At 42.7% G+C, this 20967-nt stretch overlaps 2 protein-coding genes and 1 pseudogene across 3 annotated transcripts; 2 read left to right on the top strand and 1 right to left on the bottom strand.

Annotated features, from left to right (window-relative positions):
- The first annotated feature begins 10802 nt into the window (after nt 1-10802).
- Nucleotides 10803-12441, top strand: LOC308098835 (enoyl-[acyl-carrier-protein] reductase, mitochondrial-like). The gene has a single exon (XM_080447293.1). It carries the CDS (start codon nt 10857-10859, stop codon nt 12051-12053), a length of 1197 nt encoding a protein of 398 aa, XP_080303419.1. The 5' UTR covers nt 10803-10856; the 3' UTR covers nt 12054-12441.
- Nucleotides 12442-13045: 604 nt separating this feature from the next.
- On the bottom strand, nt 13046-15992 carry LOC308094032 (acid sphingomyelinase-like phosphodiesterase 3b; annotated as a pseudogene). The gene is made up of 5 exons: nt 15944-15992; nt 14882-15051; nt 14441-14621; nt 13600-13733; nt 13046-13408 (listed from the first exon to the last, which is right to left on the bottom strand). The product of its transcript is annotated as an acid sphingomyelinase-like phosphodiesterase 3b (transcript).
- A 169-nt stretch (nt 15993-16161) lies between these two features.
- On the top strand, nt 16162-17121 carry LOC308094022 (gap junction Cx32.2 protein-like; the record flags this gene model as incomplete). The annotated part of the gene is made up of 1 exon (XM_080440461.1): nt 16162-17121. One exon carries the CDS (start codon nt 16162-16164, stop codon nt 17119-17121), a length of 960 nt encoding a protein of 319 aa, XP_080296587.1.
- Nucleotides 17122-20967: the final 3846 nt, after the last annotated feature.

Genomic DNA, 20967 nt, shown 5'->3' with positions numbered 1-20967 from the left:
CCATGTTCTAAAAACTTCCTCCATATGCGTTCAACCACGTGACCCTATCGGTTGGGAGGTGTACTGCACTCTGATACATTATAACTCTATGGGGAAATGGCTGCCGATCAGATTAAAATGCTTTTTATTAAACAATATGGAAGATACGGGTACAAAAAGGTAGTCGATAAAAGTTTTTCTTCATAGTTTTAGTAGGCGAAATTAACACTGGTCCTGTGTCCACCATGTTCCCACAGATGCTGGTGCCTGGGTGAGTGTGTATGAACTCCCCTCCAATCACTATTATTGGTGTGAACGGTTCCTCCACGAGAAGGACGATCCTGACCAGAGAACCTCGGTTCCCGACAAGCTTAATGCGTCTCCCTAACCCTTTTTCGGGGACTTGGGGGAAGCAGAACAAAAACAGGTTTTACTCTTTACAGTAACACATAACTTCTGTTGTATAGTTTGAAAGCTTTTTGTTCTTTTGTACATACATAAAAGCCGGATTACTCTCTGTGTTCAAAGTGTTGTCGGCTCAATGTTTGCCATGTTTGTGGGACCTGAGCCCAGTTTGAATGCTTTTTGTTCTGGGGCATGTGGGGCCTAGTCGCACATGCCACCACTCTAAAAACCCATTAGTCCCAGTGAAACGGACCTGAGTTGCAACTTTTCAGTCTACGCCAAATCTCTTTGCCAAAAATAGCCGATCGACAAGCTCACAACGCGTCGCGTTCCCGACACGATAGGCTATTTTTGGGGTTGCTAAGGATGGATGCTGGGGTTCAAGTGGTTAATCACGTGAATGCTGATGTTGTGGGTGAAATGTTTGGTTGTGGACTAGGCCCGGTGTTTCAATTTTTAACGAGACCAGATCAAACTGAGACCGCGTCTACTGTTGTCCTAGTAACAGCAGATGTTGTCCCACGGTGAAAGAACGCGTAGCTGTCCTCGTCAATGCCTGTTTCTTTTTCATATCACAATGCCAAAACATACCGATCTGATTCTTGTTTGGATGAAGAAACGTCAGACAGACGAACACTCACGTTGCGTTGTGGACGGTTCTCCGTTGGTTTTGTTGTTGTTGAGAAACAGGAAGACAATCACTTCCTGTGTCAGTCTCTCTAACAATAGATTTACACGTTTAATAAATGCAACTTTTTGCCATTGGAGTCGGAGTCAACATGTGTAAGGTACAATCACTATTCAGCCCATTCAAAGCGTGCAAATAAACGCATCAATGAATTAATTAATAAATACATGTTCATTCCCTCCTGGGATTCGAACTCTTCCCAACATCAGCATAATTACACCAGACAGGCGCTTACTCCGGTGCGCCATTCTTCTCACGACAAATGTGTACCGTAAACAACTCATAGACTATACAACCAGCAATTAAAAAACAAAATAGTCATGGTCACTAGATTAAGTAGAGACCTCAGTCACCACACTGATTTCATTGTACTGCTCTCTAACACGGCTGTTTACTACATATTTGTTTCTCAAATCTATCACCATCACCATCATCATCATCATCATCTATTATTCATTATGTTAGAGGCTACTTAGAAATAGTAAATATGACACATGATAGGTTACATCAACAGTTCATTAGAAGACAACCACTTCTTCCTGTGACAATCTCTAACAATACATTTTATAAATGCAGCTATTCGCCATTGGAGTTGGGGTCAACATGTGTAAGGAAGGCAATCACTATTCAGCCCATTCAAAGCGTGCAAATAAACGCATCAATTAATTAATTAATTAATAAGTATATAAATAAATGTTCATTCCCTCCTGGGATTCGAGCTCTTCCCAACATCAGCACAATTACACCAGACATCCACTTACTCCAGTGCGCCATTCTTCTCCCGACAAATGTGTACCGTAAACAACTCATAGAGTATACAACCAGCCATTAAAAAACTAAATAGTCATGGTCGCTAGATTAAGTAGAGACCTCAGTCACCACACTGATTTCATTGTACTGCTCTCTATCAATCTATCACCATCACCATCATCATCTATTATTCATTATGTTAGAGGCTACTTAGAAATAGTAAATATGACACATGATAGGTTACATCAACAGTTCATTAGAAGACAACCACTTCTTCCTGTGAAAGTCTCTAACAATACATTTAAAAAATGCAACATTTCGCCAGTGGATTAAACATGCGTCATGTAGCCTACATTAACTATTCAGGCCATTTAATGCGTCACAAATAAATAAATGTTAGCCTTTCATGGGATTCGAACTCCTCCCAATGTCAGCAGAAATAGTCTGGGGCATGGCCTACTCTTGTGCGCCAGTCTACCCACTCATAATCATAAACAAATCATAGACTATAAAACCAGCCATTAAAACGCACATGGTCATTAGATTCACTTGAGACCTCAGTCACCACACTGATTTCCAACTATTTAATACAGATTTGTTTCTAAAATCTCTCACCACCACCACCACCACCATCATCATCTATTATTCTTATTCATTATGTTACAGACCAGGAGACCTGGTTCTGCCAGACCCAGAAGGAACAAATTCGTAGTAGGCAACACACCTACAAACCACTTTATAAGTTAAAAGTATGAATCATTGAAGGCATTGTGTGTGTGTGTAGCATTTTGTGTATAGGGGTATTTGCAAGAGCAAATTTCCCTTGCCATGAAGCCCAGCCGTTATCTCATTAGAACTAGTAACCATGACAACCAGTAACCATGAGTAGTAACCTTAACCCATTGAGACCACCTATTCTACAAATGCCTTCTAAATCAGTAGTTCTCACACTTTCAGATGATATCTGCTATTTGACAATGGGTATACAATGGGTTGGTATAGGATATACCTAATATCTAAATACTTAATCAAGCAACGTAAAAAGGTCTGGGGTGCTCACACAATTCTGAGTAGATTAAGAAATAAATGGGCCAAACATGTTTGAAAGTGAAATATCCCTTTAACATGGTGTCAGAAAATGTGGAGGGGCTCAGGTGTGCTGATTGCTTGCTCAATTAACAAACATATAAAAGGTTGAACAACTGTGTTGGGAGTTGGAGCGATTATAACTATAGAGAGTGAGACACTATGAGAGAGAGAGACTGAGTGACTGAGTCATGGACCCACAAATGTTTTCAGAAATATTTAATTTCAAGAGGAATTAAACATTTCCAGAAGGCTTCACAAAGCACCAGAGGTTGAACCTCAAAAGAAGGGCCAACCAATATGTCCTTAAGGGTATGTATTCTGTTACACTATCAATCTTTATTTAAAGTACTTTGTTCATTAACCTTTTAAAATTATTTGAAAAAACATGGTCTCCTCACACATTAGAAGGACAATATCAGTCACCAGGACCAAGAACTGGTGTTTTTGATTAATCCATCATGGTTAAAATGGAGTTTGAAGTTATAATGGGTTTGTATAGGAAGGGGGCGTGTCTGATAAAATGAATATCAAATATCTAAATACTGAATCAAGCAAGAGTCGACGATAAAATGTCCCTTTAAGAGTAAATTGAACATTTTCACATTTATTTGTACTAGATGGCATGCTTCATTACTTGTGCACACGAAGCAAGAAGCAGGAGCCCCATTTCACCAAGGTAAATGTGTTTCATGCTTACTTTTGGTGCTCAAACACTTGAATTTCCCCATGGGAATCAAAAGAGGAATCTAAGTATCTGTCTATCTCATCTCTCTATATGCTATCTATGTATGTAGGTGGTGACGTCGGCTGCTGAGGCGGCGTCTGTGTTCCAGGAATTCCATGTTCCAGGAATTCCATGCCAGTAGTATCGGTGGTGTGGAGAAAACACACCACGCAGTGATCCACCGATACTACTGGCCTGGAATGGAGGCTGACATCCGCAAATGGGTAAGTTGGAAGGGTCAAGGGTCATCCAAATGTGTATATATCATTTGTACATGCAGGCCTATTTATGCAGGGCCTACTTAGGAAAACAATGGCAAATTGAAGCATTAACTAAATGCACACACTCGTGTGATTGTATATGCCCTTCACTTACTGTTTGTGCTTGACCAAAGGCTTGTGATATAAATTAATGTGCATATCATTTGTCTTAAGATCAAGGAGTTCCCTGGGTGCCAAAAAAAGCAGGGTAGCTTGAAGGACAAAGCTCAGTATCAACCCATAACAGTGAGTGTTTTGCAACTGAAAATCCCATGCATCTAAATGTGCAAAGATAGGCTACCAGCAATCATACAGATGTCTAATTGGTTTATTTTTTAATCACCTTTTTATCAGGTCAAGGAGCCATTTGAACTTGTGGGAATCGACCTGATGAAGCTAAAGAGGACGAAAGATGGCAATGAGTACGTCTGTGTAATGGTCGACTATTTTACCAAATGGACGGAGGCCTACCCACTGAGGTCCAAACATGGAGGGGAGGTCTCCAAGTGCATCATCGACTTTGTTTACAGGCATGGGGCCCCGCAAAGGCTACTTTCGGATCAAGGATCGGAATTCCGAAATCAGGTACAACACTCATCAAACATTACAAATTATATTGTTATTTCATTTTTTATGTTGGGGATGGGGCTCGTACCATTGATCTGAATTGTGTTCATTTAATTGTTTTTATTATTATTGTTTCCATTTAAAAACATTTCTTAATTGCTTTTATACTTTTATGCAATGTAGCACTTTGAGATTTGTGTCAAATTGTGTTCCAAATCTATTATTAATGGAATTTATAGGTGAATTCTCGGCTCTGTGTAGAGCTCAACATCAAAAGGAGCTTTTCAGCGCCCTACCACCCGCAGACGAACGGCCTGGTAGAAAAAATTAACGGGACCATCCAGAAGTAAGTTGCATACTGCCAAATTGGCAGATACACCTACAGTACACAACATGAATGCTGTAGACTACATTAAATGCATCTGAATGTCTGCTATAATGTTATGTAATGTGAACATTTTCAGGTCGCTGAAAGCCCTTTGTCAGGATCATCCCAACCAGTGGGACAGGTACCTTGCAGCTGCCTTGTTTGTGCTGAGGACCAAAAAGCATTTAACTACACAATACACGCCCTTCTACCTGCTGTATGGGCGAGAGGCACGTTATCCTTCCGGAATCCATGTGGATTATGATGTAAGTGGATCCATTTGTTGGGGGGGGGGCAGTAAATTAGTAGCAGATCACCAAATGAGTTTAACCCCCTTTATACATTGGCTATTTGAAAATAGCCAATCTACAGTCTCACAACGCAGAGCGACACGATGTGAGCTTGTAGATCTGCTATTTCCCAAAATGTATGCCAAATGCATATTGATTTGGGGGTCCTTGACATGAATACATGAAATTGAAAACCACTGCTGTCAATAACCCCACCTGGTGTTTTTGTACCAGCGATATGGAGGCCTATTGCAGGTCGGAGGAGGTATGTGAGGGGCTGAAAAAGCAGACACCAGTGTATGAGGCTATGCAGGGCAATGTCCTCAAACAGCAAGACAAGGTCAGGAAGAGGAAGCTGGAGCAGGGCTGGGATGACAAGTTCACAGTTGGGGATGTGGTGTTAAAGAAAAACATCAGAGAAGAGCAGAGGAAGGGAGGCAAGCTGGCACCAGAGATGCTTGGCCACTATACCATCACCGAGATAAAGGGGAAAGTGGTGTACTTGGTTGGGGACCAAAATCAGAAGCTAATTGCTAATTTGGACCAGCTGAAACGCTACATCGAGCCAGAGGAGAGGATTCCAGCGAAGCTTTTAAAGCTAGCTGGAACCTTTCCTTTGGCTTGCCCCCTCCACCACTTTCCCCTTTATCTCATCCTCCTGCTCTCCTGCTTCATACGCAAAATAATTGACCGGTTCGGGGGTCCGACTACAGTGACGGTGTTATTCAGCATTTTGGCTTTGCGGGGGGAGTCTAACACCCCTTTGTATCAGGTCAAGGAGCCATTTGAACTTGTGGGAATCGACCTGATGAAGCTAAAGAGGACGGAAGATGGCAATGAGTACGTCTGTGTAATGGTCGACTATTTTACCAAATGGACGGAGGCCTACCCACTGAGGTCCAAACATGGAGGGGAGGTCTCCAAGTGCATCATCGACTTTGTTTACAGGCATGGGGCCCCGCAAAGGCTACTTTCGGATCAAGGATCGGAATTCCGAAATCAGGTACAACACTCATCAAACATTACAAATTATATTGTTATTTCATTTTTTATGTTGGGGATGGGGCTCGTACCATTGATCTGAATTGTGTTCATTTAATTGTTTTTATTATTATTGTTTCCATTTAAAAACATTTCTTAATTGCTTTTATACTTTTATGCAATGTAGCACTTTGAGATTTGTGTCAAATTGTGTTCCAAATCTATTATTAATGGAATTTATAGGTGAATTCTCGGCTCTGTGAAGAGCTCAACATCAAAAGGAGCTTTTCAGCGCCCTACCACCCGCAGACGAACGGCCTGGTAGAAAAAATTAACGGGACCATCCAGAAGTAAGTTGCATACTGCCAAATTGGCAGATACACCTACAGTACACAACATGAATGCTGTAGACTACATTAAATGCATCTGAATGTCTGCTATAATGTTATGTAATGTGAACATTTTCAGGTCGCTGAAAGCCCTTTGTCAGGATCATCCCAACCAGTGGGACAGGTACCTTGCAGCTGCCTTGTTTGTGCTGAGGACCAAAAAGCATTTAACTACACAATACACGCCCTTCTACCTGCTGTATGGGCGAGAGGCACGTTATCCTTCCGGAATCCATGTGGATTATGATGTAAGTGGATCCATTTGTTGGGGGGGGGGGCAGTAAATTAGTAGCAGATCACCAAATGAGTTTAACCCCCTTTATACATTGGCTATTTGAAAATAGCCAATCTACAGTCTCACAACGCAGAGCGACACGATGTGAGCTTGTAGATCTGCTATTTCCCAAAATGTATGCCAAATGCATATTGATTTGGGGGTCCTTGACATGAATACATGAAATTGAAAACCACTGCTGTCAATAACCCCACCTGGTGTTTTTGTACCAGAAGATATGGAGGCCTATTGCAGGTCGGAGGAGGTCTGTGAGGGGCTGAAAAAGCAGACACCAGTGTATGAGGCTGTGCAGGGCAATGTCCTCAAACGGCAAGACAAGGTCAGGAAGAGGAAGCTGGAGCAGGGCTGGGATGACAAGTTCACAGTTGGGGATGTGGTGTTAAAGAAAAACATCAGAGAAGAGCAGAGGAAGGGAGGCAAGCTGGCACCAGAGATGCTTGGCCCCTATACCATCACCGAGATAAAGGGGAAAGTGGTGTACTTGGTTGGGGACCAAAATCATAAGCTAATTGCTAATTTGGACCAGCTGAAACGCTACATCGAGCCAGAGGAGAGGATTCCAGCGAAGCTTTTGAAGCTAGCTGGAACCTTTCCTTTGGCTCGCCCCCCTCCACCACTTTCCCCTTTATCTCATCCTCCTGCTCTCCTGCTTCATACGCAAAATAATTGACCGGTTCGGTGGTCCGACTACAGTGACGGTGTTATTCAGCATTTTGGCTTTGCGTGGGGAGTCTAACACCCCTTTATCTCATCCTCCTGCTCTTCTCCACCCTCCCCAACTGTCACCCAGTCCCTCCAGCCCTCTTCTTGGCCGCCCTGCACAGCCATCATGCAGCCCCTCCGGGCCTCCTCCTGCCCTCCACCACCCACCACCATCCTCGGGCCCCTCCACTGGCTCCCCACCTGCCAGAGGAGGGAGATCAGCAGAGGACCAGGTCACTGGTAAATCCCATTCACTAATGTGACATGAAGAATAATAATGCCATGTACAATTTTGAATGACTGAAATGTTCTGAATTTCCACTTCTCCAAGCTATATGGAAGGGCCAAAGGGGTCAAATTCTGTGGGCCAAATTTGGTCCATTTAAGATTGTGACCCTCGACGTACAGAGCCTGGCTCCAGGGGAGACATTGACCAGTGAAGTAAGTCTCCTTTTGTGAGCAAGTGTTCTCATTGATATTAAAGTGATTTTTAATTGTATTTATTTTTGTGTGTAGATAGTCAATGCGTACCTCGTGTGGGGGGCCCAAAAGGCCACAAGGAGGGTGACCGTTTTGGCAGTGGAGGAGGTCAACCGTATTTGGGACGGTCTGACCAGGGGGGTTAAAAAAGTAAGGATAATAGTTACTTTTAAAAGTGTTGGTTACAGTCGCACCATGTTAACAAATTAAATGATCACTTCACTTGCAGACTGATGTCCTGGAATGGGACATCATTATGGGGGCAGTGTGTAAAAATGGCCACTACACACTAGTAGTAAGTTAACTTTAATCAATGCAAATTATGCTATATTTACAACTAAGCTTTTGAAGTATTAAAGTATTCTATCTGCCGAAGGTTATGTATCCACATGACCACAAGTGTGTGTTTGTGGACCCACTCATTGCCACCCCAAAACAAGTGGAGAATTGTCAAAATAGAACAAGGCAAGTAAATCATAGATTTATTGTGCTTCATTGCAAGTATGTTCAATGGCTTCTGATACACAAGTAACCAACGGTTTCGTTTTTTCTTCAGAGCTTATATGCGGAGGATGAGGGGCACAATCTCTCGCTGGACCTATGAGACTGTCCCTCATCCCCGCCAAACGGATACGACATCATGTGGGGTGTTTGTGGGCAAAGTGAGATTATATAGCCTAGAACAGCGCTACTCAACCCGCGGCCCGATCGCAGCGTCTTGGCGGCCCCCTCATGGTCAAAAAAAAAGCACAGGATAAAAATATACATTTCCGTTCAAATATATGGGTTGCTAAAACATTTTTCAAAAACAAACAGACAGACATACATACAGGTGCGTCAATTGTTACAGGTATAATGCATAGTTTTCTATGCATTTCGGGTTTTTGGGGGGGTTTGACCCCCAAATTTTTCCGGCCGCGCGGCTTTGCCGCGCGCCCAGGATAGGTGTCTGCCACTGGACATACACACAACACAAAATAAACTGGTACAGTGAAAAGAATATGATGTCAAAATGTACATTTTCTTGTGCGTTACAAAATCGAAAAATCCAAAATAGGACCGTCATTTTTATGGCGGCCCCTTGGACTTTTGGTATTTTGCTGAGTGGCCCCTGAGCCATCTTAAGTTGAGTAGCCCTGGCCTAGAATATCTATCCTAGTAACAATTTAATACATTCTAAAAGAACACTGTTAACACTAACCTGTATTTTAAGATCGCAGAGATGCTGGTGTTAGCCACTGCTGGGGTGGAGCAGGGCCTGCTAGGCAACCTTGACCTGGTACGCCAAAATATTGGAAGACAGCTTTAGGAGGACTCTGGTAGGCTTCAATCAAATGTTTATCAGCCTCACCCTGACCAAAAAATTGGACTTCACTGAACTCAGAAATATGTTTTCATAGATGACCAGACACATCTCTGTCGCTCCTGTGGGGAGGTGAGCGCTGGGACAGGAAGGTCCGCCGCATCCGTGGATGATTGGGTACGAAACCTTTAAAGTTTTTTACATGGAGAGCACATTCTTTCTGTAACTAACTAAATACATAAATGAACTAGAAAAGGTCTCCGCCAGGTCAGGTAGGTTATTATTGTGGCCTCCTGGTGGCACTGTAATAGGCCAATGTGAAAAGGGTGCCATTTCTTCTCAGGCCTTTCACGGCAATCGGACATCTTTATCAAATTGATGATAAAGTAGAATATGCAATATGCTGTAGGAGGGGCGGAATGATTTAATTGACAAGCTACACAACCAATAGAATTTGTTCCCCGTCCCCGCTCTTGATTGACAAGCTACCCAACCAATAACATTCTTTCCGGTTGCGCAGGATATGACGCAATGTAGAAAGATGGCAGATTTGAAATTCCTGAACAATAGGCTTCATTTACGTTCTGTAGAAACCAATAGCGTCACTTTGTCCATTAATTTTTACAGTGTATGGTTGTCACTGCTCTTGAGCTTGGATTTTCTACGAAGCACAGCTACCTTCTCCTGGGTGGACCGCAATATAAATGTCCCTCAGATCAGCGGCCACGCCCGTGGCTGATCAGTGCCACTGGTGCTGAGTACAGGTCTATGGTACGTTCACTGGTGCTGAGTACAGGTCTATGGTACGTTCGGGCATTATACATGACTAGAGGTCTCCATATATGCCCATATATGGAGACCCCTGTATTTGTCAGTCCTTGTCCTTTTAATGCCCATATATGGAGATGCCTGATGTCATCAATATATGCCCATATATGGGCATACTGATATGCCCATATATGGAGATCTCTGTATTTGTCAGTCCTTGTCCCTTTTATTCCCATATATGGAGATCCCTGATGTCATCAGTAAATGCCCATATATGGGCATGCCCCCTTTTGTGCCCATATATGGAGCTGACTGATTTGTTTGCTGATGCCATGAAGACAATATGAGGTTAGACAACACACTCCATATTTGGGCGTAGCTGCATTGGGAACTCCTTATATGGTTGCTAGTTTACAAACCAACCAAATGGACCAATTGTACCCTCTGAGAGTTGAAAATTAAAGCTAAACTAAACCATTATTATGGCCGATAATATATATTCTTTGACGGATACAATATAATCTTGCCGGTCACGGTGTCCGGCCCACAAATTGCCTAGCGGAAAGTCTGGTCCAGATATAGAGTCCTGGGTCAACCATCACATCCAAATATGGACTTCATGACATATGGACGCACTCTGACCTCTTTGGTAACCATGGCGATCTAATGTCAACAACCCCTGTGTGACATGGTTACGTTTCATCTATTGTTTACATTAGATCACCATGGTTACGTTTCATCGGCATAAAATGGGTTAATCCAACATGGCCGCTTCCTATACTTCATGAGCGGTGTAAACAACAGTCATACAGTCGTAAAATGAAGCTCCCTCGAGCTGCACGCGTACTAATTCAGAGCAGTTGTTCCAGACATCAGACAACTTGCAGAACCTTCGCGACTGTTGTGCTAAAACAGCCAGTTACAGCAGCAGCAGCAGCACCACATAGTAACACATGTTCAGGGGTTCATACACAGAGGTTGTACTCCTCTACTGGTCCTACTGGAGGAGGATGCTGCTCTGCACTGGTCTACAGGAACCATGGAGACCCTGCTCAAGTTGTACAGTTGGAGAACGTGGACCTGCCCTCCATTGGTGCAAAAGATGTTCTTGTCAAAATGCTGGCAGCCCCAATCAACCCTGCAGACATCAACATGATTCAAGGCACATATGCTATCCTACCTGACTTCCCAGCAGTGGGGGGTAATGAGGGCGTGGCTGAGGTTGTGGAACTGGGGAGCCAGGTGAAATCTCTCAAAGTGGGAGACTGGGTTATTCCCAAAGACACTGGGCAAGGGACCTGGAGGACAGCAGCAGTGCTAGCAGAGGAAGATGTCATCTCACTGCCAAATGACATTCCCTTGTTGTGTGCTGCCACACTGGGGGTCAACCCCTGCACTGCCTTCAGGATGCTGGCTGACTTTAAGGACCTCAAGCCAGGTGACACAGTGATCCAAAATGCATCCAACAGTGGAGTAGGTCAGGCTGTTATACAGATTGCCGCTGCAAGGGGAGTCAACACCATCAACGTTGTACGAGACAGGCCAGAGTTCACGCAGCTCAGTGACCGGCTGAAGGCCATGGGGGCCAGCCATGTCATCAAGGAGGAGACGCTAAGACGGCCTGAGATGAAAGAACTATTCAAGACGTGTCCAAGACCCAAGCTGGCACTGAACGGCGTAGGGGGCAAGAGTGCAACGGAACTCCTCCGTCACCTACAGGTTGGAGGTTGCATGGTGACCTATGGAGGCATGGCTAAACAGCCTGTCATTGTACCTGTGAGTGCTCTCATTTTTAAGGATGTGGAAGTGCGCGGCTTTTGGGTCACACGGTGGAAGAAGGATCACGCAAATGACGAAGGGGCCTTCAGAGGCATGCTGGAGGAGCTGTGCTCCCTGGTGCGCCAGGGGAAGCTGACCGCACCGGGCTGTACTGAGGTCAGCCTGCAGGACTACCGCACAGCCCTGGACTCCGCCATGCAGCCTTTCATCTCATCCAAACAGGTCCTGGTCATGTGACCCGTTTGAGCTCTCCCCGGAGCAATAAAAACTGCACTGTCAAAATCCCAGCGTGTGAAGAACCAAGACCATAATGTATTATTGTTCAAAAATAAGTTGCTCAAGCACACAATCAATAAATTTACATCTTCTGTAGCTCAAAGTGCACAATCAGTTGCAATGGCACTTGAGTTGGTTTACCGGCAGTGATCAAAAACACTTCCTGTGGAATTACAGGAATAATCTAGCAGCTATGACAATAAAGTCGTAATTGGCAGTTGGTTTATTGTGTATATAGCACTATATGTTCTACAGGTAAGAATGCACTCACTTACCATATTTGGCTGAAAAACAAATGGCCAATATGTCAAAGCACTTTTCTGTTTTCTGCTTGAATTAAACATGCGATAAATGATTTAAGAATATTGAAGATAAATGTGCTGTTTTCCTGGTATAAGTTACATTTTACACATACATGACTGATTTCAGCATTCGTGTTGCATCACTGGGTGAAAATGCATAATTGGTAGCAGTGGCCACCAATTATTAAAGACAAATAATAATGGAATTATTATTTAACAATAGATTAAAGACAACTAATAATAAAAAAGACATTGCTTATATCAAAAGCTCTTTACTTGAATCGTATGATATGGCAGGCAATGGCTCACTGAATGGCAAAAGGTTCAGTGACAGGTGGTAGACTGGGATCGGTTCGCTTTGCAGTTTGCATATCTGGTCTAGAGTGGATACAGAAATGGACTGTTTTTAAATCTCGACCCACCCGTCCAATTATGAGAGACCTAGTGTACCTGACACGAAAGAATGCGTTAAATCAATGAGGGAGTGGTTGACCCGTAGACTGACCTGCGGTGGACAGTAGGCCAAGTGGGCTCTTGACCAGATATGATGATCACTGCACAGCAATTAGAAACCAGTCTTTCCACAGGTACTGCAGATGGCCTGGTGATGCAAGATTAGATGGGTGGTGATGTTTCAACTTCAATGCTATTTTACAAGTAATTCAAGACTACACCGAATGCCACAGTGAGGACTGGCAGCAAGGCAGCATGAAGTGAAGTGGCTCCTTCTTGTTCCAGACAGTGTTCATAACTGTCAAAGTCTACCTCTCTAACAGCACACACGTGGTCAATACGGCAGTCACTGTCGCATTCTGTCAGGTCGTAGTTGACCGAGTTGAACTCGTAGTATTTCTGTAGGTAGCTGTGGTCGTTGGCCATGTTCTCCAGCACCTGGTGCATGGAGGCTGGAGAGGCGTCTGCCACCCTGAAGCTCTCTGTCAGGCGGTACTCCTGCTCCCAGTGAGCCTGGGCTTGGTTGGCACGGGTCAGGTCCAGGTAGTATGTCACCACATCCTGTGGGAGTTGATATAGGAAAGGCCATGAATGAAAATTGGACTACAGTATGCATGAGCAGATTCTACATACTGTGTACATGGCAAGGTTACACATTCATGGTCCCTCTGTCAAAAAAGGGTGTACTTAACCCCATTAACCCTCTTGTCCCTCTTTTGGCACATTAAGTGAAGAGAAAGTCCTTTTCTTACTTTAACTAGGAGTGTTTGAGTGTCGTATTCAAAGATACGGATCCCAGGGTTGTTGGCTCCATCTACGACCCCAGGCAGTGTTGTCTTCCATGGTGAGACCCCTGGGCTCAAGAACATTGCACTGATAGGAGAGCCTGTTGCAGAGAGAAGGCAACATATTGAAACTCCCTAAACATATATACTGAGGCTGAAATTAACAAGACCATTATATTAATTATTGTTCAAAATGAGTTGCTCAAGCACACAATCAATAAATGTACGTATATCTTCTGTAGCAGGCTCAAAGTCCACAATCTGTGGCAATGTCACTTGAGTTGACATACGGTCATTGCCAGTGATCAAAAATTCTATGTAATTGGCAATAGGTGTCATTGTTAAATAGGTTCACTGGTGCAGTAATATTGATGTACATTGACTTTTCCACCCTCATAAAATGAAATGATTAGGTCTACATCCTCATATAACAATGAATTACTTGAACCCCAGCATCCATATTGTGGGGAAAACCTTCACAGAAAATAGCAGATCTACAAGCCAAGTATAGGGTTTAAGTGGTCAATAACAGTACAATTATTTAGAGTTAACTAAGTGCATAGTTGATCGTATTCCCAAGGGCTCTATAGGCCCTCTCCTGTTTTCAATCTACACTCAAAATGTTTGATTATATTCTAGTGACAATAGCCGATCTACAAGCTGTGAGCTTGTAGCTCTGCCATGTTTGCCGATTGTTAGCCCCAGAGAAGGGATGCTAGGGTTCAAGTAGTTAAAATATTGGATATTACTTGAAATCAAAGCCAATGCATACAAAATAATAACGAAGGAAACAAATGTATATGAATACCTGCAGAGTTGTAGAACATGCGGAAGCTGTCAGTGTGATGATGACCAAAGAACTGGCCAGCGATTACAGAATGATGTTTCAGGATCAGCTCCAAATAGCGCTTATTGAACTCCGCTTTAAACCAAGGCATACTCCTCTTCTTCTCAAAGAAACCTGGAGGAACGTGGCCAATGATGTACACCTGAAAGACGCAAGACACAATCTGGGAGATGCTATAGAGTCTATAGATATATGATTCTCATCATTTTTCATCTCAAGGACCCTCAATTTAATAACAGTATTATGCCACGGAGCTCGACACGATACTTTATGTCTGAGATCCCAATTCATACTGTACAATTCTCTACACACTCAGGTCATTTGGTAAAATAGAATTCTAAAGTTTCATTTACTGTAGATGCTGTACTGTTTTGAGTTTCACACGGAAGAGAGGAAGTTTACCCTCTCCTTGTTGTTGCCTGCCTCTGTCAGAACCTGATCAGCCCATTTGAACTGGCCCACTGGGTCTGCCATGTTCTGGGTCTGCTTGTTCTGACTTTAGTGCAGGTTGGTGTTTAGGACCAGGACCCTGAAGCCTTCTCGATTCAACAGCTTCTCACTGTAATATCCACCTATACAAAAGAAAATGTACATGTTAAATTCAACAGTGCATGAGCAGTTTGTACATACTGTGTACATGCATGGCAAGGTTACACATCCCTCAGTCAAATAACTGTAGATACTTTCAATTGTTATTATATATATATATTTTTTTTATGTACAATAATAGTCTACTCATGCTAAATATATACAGTTCTTGATATCATGTGAGCTTACAAGTGTAGATCATCTATTTTTGCAACATTTGGAAAAATGTTGAAAAAAGGTGAAGCATTTAGACATTTTTAACATAAGTCATCTCTTCTGGGGATCCCTGGCTCAAATCCTTTCCTTCAGAGGGTCTGCGGAATTTATACATATCAATTTGGGAGTCCTTGACGTGAAAAGGTTTAAGAACCTGCTTGTGCCTACAATGACATACAATGACATGTAAAAAATACGGTGAAGCAGCATTCTGCTTTTACGGACCGACAGTGTGGAATAAACTCCCGGAGCCTCTGTCGATAGCTTTAAAGCACAGCTCAAGACCTATTACTTCACTCTTGCTTTTAGCTGATTCTTTGGTTGATTTTTAATTCCTCACTGTATTGCCTATTTTAATGTTGTTTTATGCCTTTGCTTTTATTTTATTTTATTTTATTTTTGTTTGCTTTATTGTTAAATTGGTTCTAACTGTAATTGTATTCTTGCTCTGTAAAGCACTTTGAGCTGCATTTCATGTCATGAAAGGTGCTATACAAATAAATAAAATAAAATGTATTATTATTATCTATTGTTTACATTAGATCACCATGGTTACTCTATTGTTTACATTAGATCACCATGGTTACTCTATTGTTTACATTAGATCACCAGGGTTACCCGTGATGTCATCTATTGTTTACATTAGATCACCATGGTTACCCGTGATGTCAGAGTGAGTACAGATGCCAAAGGCTCCATATCTGGACATGGTCGAACTGAGACTCCATATTTGGACATGACTGACTCATCGTGACATCATCACTATGTCAGAAGCACAGGGCTGGACTGTATGGTCCAGTGTGTTATTCTCCGCTCAAAGAACTCTCTTCTCAATCTCATCAAGTCTAACGTGTGTGTTTTACAGAACCGGTAGGATCATGGCAGGAGACTGGGGATTCCTGTCAAGCTTATTGAACAAAGTCCAGTCTCACTCCACCGGCATCGGGAAGATCTGGATGACCGTCCTCCTGCTGTTTCGCATCATGGTGCTCTGCGGTCCCGCCGATAACGTGTGGGGCGACGAGATGTCCAATTTCGTTTGCAACAACAATGCGGTCGGTTGCCAAAGCCTCTGCTACACCTACTTCTTCCCCATCTCGCACATCCGCTACTGGACGCTGCAGATCATCTTCGTGTCCACGCCCACTCTGTGGTACCTGGGTCACGTGATGCATGTCATCCACAAGGAGAACAAACTGAGGAAGCAGCTGGCCAGCAGCCCGGCGCCCCCTGGAGGCACCAGGAAGCTCAAACACCCCAGGTACACCGACGAGAGCGGCCACGTGAAGATCGAAGGGAATCTTCTGTGCACCTACCTGATCCACCTGGTGGTCAAGATCCTCATCGAGGTGGCCTCCATCGTGGGACAGTACTACCTGTACCACAAAACCATCTTCCTGGAGGCCGAGTACACATGCTCCATCGAACCGTGCCATTCCAAAGGCGTGGCTTGCTACCCGTCCCGTCACGTAGAGAAAAACGTCTTCATCGTCTTCATGCTGGCCGTGGCCTGTTTCTCCGTGCTCCTCAACGTTCTGGAGGTGTTGTACCTGCTCTGCAGATGCTGCAGGCGACGACGCAATTGCAGGGCCGTGAAGAGGACAGCGGTGGAGGACCCGGACCGCCTGCCCGGTGGAAGCGCCCCCAGCTACAACTCTACCATGGTGCAGAACACAGAGGACACACCGTGGCAGAGCAACGATGTCATCGTGGAGTTGGAGAACATACTGGGGCGGAGGAGCCTCTCTGGGAGTCTGGGTGGAGGCGAGGGAGGAGAAACAGCAGCTCTGATTCATCATCACTCTGAAGACCTCCTGTCCCCCAAGGTCACTGAATAACGACTAACAGTATTCACCTTCAGCTCCTGCCGTCCACCTTCTCTAAACGTTCTACTACAAGCCTACAGCCTTCGTCTCTGCATCCACAGCTGTGGACGATGAATCAAGAATCAAGAATATGCAGATTTTCAGGCCACAAACCAGCCTGAAAATAGTAACTAAACTCTATTCTATTCTATTGTATCACCTGATGCACCGAGTGGAAAGTCATCAGATCAGCGGATCTCCCAAAAACATTGATACGTCTGAAAATGTCCATATATGGAGTGCGCTGATTTCATCAATATGATGTCAGAGGCTGGCCTGAACTCCATATATGGGCATACAATAACAAGTGCTCAAAATATAAATATGTGACCAATTTTGACTGGGAGACAGTCATCTAGCATTTTTTCATTTTAATTTTTTCATGTCATATGAAAGCAGGGAATCATAGCAAAATAATGATATATTGGTTAATAAGATTGAGTGAATAGTTTTGAAACTACAGCTTATAGAACTGAAGTCAAGTTAAAACTCTTCAGTAGAGAAAAGACCAGTTGAATGGATCTCATTCAAAGATAGTAAACAGGGCTATCAATCCCATCATGCATAGCGGGATTTACATATCCTTTGTTTAATGGTTTAGGGTTAGGCTCTCTTTGTTATGCATAATCTCTGAGATCAAGTGTTTGCCACTGCCCCCTGCTAGAACTGGCTGGTTCCAGTGACCAGGAGGACTTAACTAAGATACCTTTTCACAACAGTTTTAACAAAATATGATTGTTTATACATCTTTATTTGACATTCTGATTAGACACAAGCCAACAGACTAGTGATACCTTTCAAAACGATCGGGTAGAAATAGCGGATTTTACCGTGATTTTGCGATGTTTGGATGGAAACTGAGGATTTTGTAAGCAATGCTAGCACATGCTAGCTCTAACCTTAAATTGTAATAATAATAAAGAAGTCTCCGCCAGCAGATCTGTGCTATTTTAATCAAATGGAAATCACTTACCCTATCTTTAACCATAGTTCTCTAGGAATGTTCTATTTTTTACGTAAAATAGAACATGTTACTATATCATAGCAATTATATTATCATAACAATAAGTAATGAGATACAATAAGTAATGAGATACAACCTCTGGCAGGTGAACAGACAATAATATTAATTGTCATAAATGTATTACTGTATTACAAAAATGTATATATACTATCACGCATCTGATATATAGCAATTATATTATCATAGCAATAACTAATGAGATACAGTAGGGTAAAATATATATCTTTTAGTTAAACAAAAAGTTATTTCTTAAAAGGTGAATGTTAAAGAAATATTTATTCTCAAAAAAATGTTTTAAAAACCATATTTTGTCTTCCAATGTTGAAAAAAAATAAGATGAAAAAAAGAGATCAAAAAAAGTTTCATATATAGTTTCATATATAAGTTTCATAAAAAGTTTCATATATAAAAGTTTTCGTTTTAGTTTCAAGGGAACAACCTCAGCAGTTTCAGGAAGTCTTGGCAATAATTTGATAATAGTGTCTAGGTTAGATGGCACATTGACTGCATTACCATGGATTGCCTTTTGTCTGCCTCTTGGCAAGCCAACAAGTTTCATGAAGGCAATACGTTGACTTATCAACCTTTCTTCTAACGGGTGCAAATCCTGCAGTTCTCGGGGTATGGGGTCGAGTAATAAGTTGTTAGCCCAAGCCTGTGTAGGGAGTTTCCCTAGTTTAATGGACCGATGACATGTGTGGCAGATCCAAGTGTTGTTTTGCTTGATTGCAGTTGGGTCTTTGTCCAGGAGACTTACAATATCTATCGTTCCTGTATACTTTCCAGGTTTTAACTCTGCCACTGATTCTCTGTAGAGAATTCGTTCACAGGAAGCACAGACATAATTGGGTCCACTTTCTGACATCTTCTTTAAGAATGCGGCAGCAGCTTGATCAACTTCTAGTTCTTGTGATCTGTAGCGTCTCTTCTTACTGGTGTTATGTGCTTGTTGATGTTGTCTTTCATTACTTGAATACTTTGACCAGTTCCTTTTTTTCCTTTCGATGTTCTCTACAGACTCTTGTACTTTTTCTTCCAGAGATTGTAGCAATCTTTGCTGTGTCATGTTGTCAGCATTTGTGGCTAGTCTTCGTTCTTTGTCATTTAGGGATTATTTGTCTCTGATTAATTTCATTCTTTCTCTCTGTTTCTTAGCTCTGTTTAATTTCATTCTTTCTCTCTGTTTCTTAGCTTTGGCCTTCTGCGCCTTTGCGTCTTCATCAGGTTTCAGATTCTCATTTGCTGCTTCTTTAGTTTGCATAATGGGAGTTAGTTGCATTGTGTGATCTCAGCCTCTCCTATCTAAGTTATTTATATATTTATATTACATATTGTGATGTCACGTAAAACTGACCAATGTTAGGTGTTCTCAGAGGAACACACACACGCACGGACGGGTGATTTGTACTGTAAGGTAATGGCTTTTTGAAGTGACACACCTATTTATAGGGTTTTATTTCGTCATACGTCCCTCTAGCCAATCAAAGACATTGGTGTCAACTTATTGACACGTGTCACGTGAAGCTTGACCAATGTTAGCTTGGCTAGGGGCCATGCTAACACACGGCGGGACGAAGCGAAAACATACTCTCCACCTCCGGCGGAGACAATAACATTGTATCCATCTTCTTTCAGATTGAATGCTCATCATGTGCATTGTGGTTCCACTGGGTGTGTGTAGGCAGGCCTAACACCAGTGAGGACTACTTGTGCCCAGCCTGCACATAACCCAGTGGAATCACAATGCACATGGATCTCCACATACTGTAGGTGTCATGCCAGGTGTGATGCCAGGATGGATCATCATCACTTTTTTTTTTTTTTTTCATCAAGAGGCATTTTTTCCCCCTTCATTGTTACAGTGAAGATGGACAGGAAAGACATGCAGACATGTCGTTGGGTTGGAACCCGCTTGCGGTCAGGCTGCATTAGAGCCAATGGTCTGCGCCTGGACTGCTCGGCCAGCTGGGAACTCTTTATGATTTTGTTTTGGAATCCTGTATGAGCATAGTTGTTTTTTTTGCCCCAAAAAAGATAACCTGTCTTGCTGCTCTTGACCTAGTCTGGATGCAGACTTCTGCAAAGGTTACATTGCAATTTAGATGGCATGCTATTTAGACAGAGGCTTATCTTTCTGCATTTGATGCATGTTTACCTTGCTTATTGTAAGTTACTCTGGATAAGAGTGTGCTAAATGCCTAAATTCAGTTCAACCTACCAAAGTCAATTATGGTGCATTTCTACACTGCCAACCAATGTCACCTGCTCCATCAGCATGCACAGGAAAGGTTACAAACCCATACACAGGAGCAGAGTGCAATGTATCACTATTATTACTGTCCTTGAGACGCGTTGAGCTTGTAGATCTGCTATGTTCAAATAAAATCTTGCGGGGAAATGATGATTAGCAGATCTGGCATAATAAGCAGATCTGGCAACACTACACGTGTCTTTATTTTGGTTTTGCAAAGGGGTCCTTGGTAAAAAAATAAAATAAAATAAAACACAGTGGAATAAAGGCATCTCCTTTAAGCTTATATATATATATATAGCAGAGAGAAACTTATGGTGGAAAAAAAATAAGGATGGAATTCAAGTTTGGTGGGAGTGATTTGGTGAAGTTAAAGTTATTAAACCTGCGGACGAATGGAAAAGTGGCGACGTGAGAAAGTGATGGATTACGTAGGTAAGTATATCTCGCTGGCTGGTGCTACTGTTGTTGTTGGGGTGGTGGCTGGCTGGGGTCATAAACAAAACACGAATGACTAGTTGCATCGCGAGGCGTTGTGAGCTTG

Source organism: Gymnoscopelus braueri (assembly GCF_963280865.1).
Source record: "Gymnoscopelus braueri genome assembly, chromosome: 2".
NCBI classification, from domain to species: Eukaryota; Metazoa; Chordata; class Actinopteri; order Myctophiformes; family Myctophidae; genus Gymnoscopelus; species Gymnoscopelus braueri.
This window is presented reverse-complemented; position numbering and strand designations above follow the sequence as displayed.

Excerpts from the sequence above, each read along its gene's own strand:
- LOC308098835 (XM_080447293.1), top strand. The coding sequence starts at position 10,857 with ATGAAGCTCCCTCGAGCTGCACGCGTACTAATTCAGAGCAGTTGTTCC.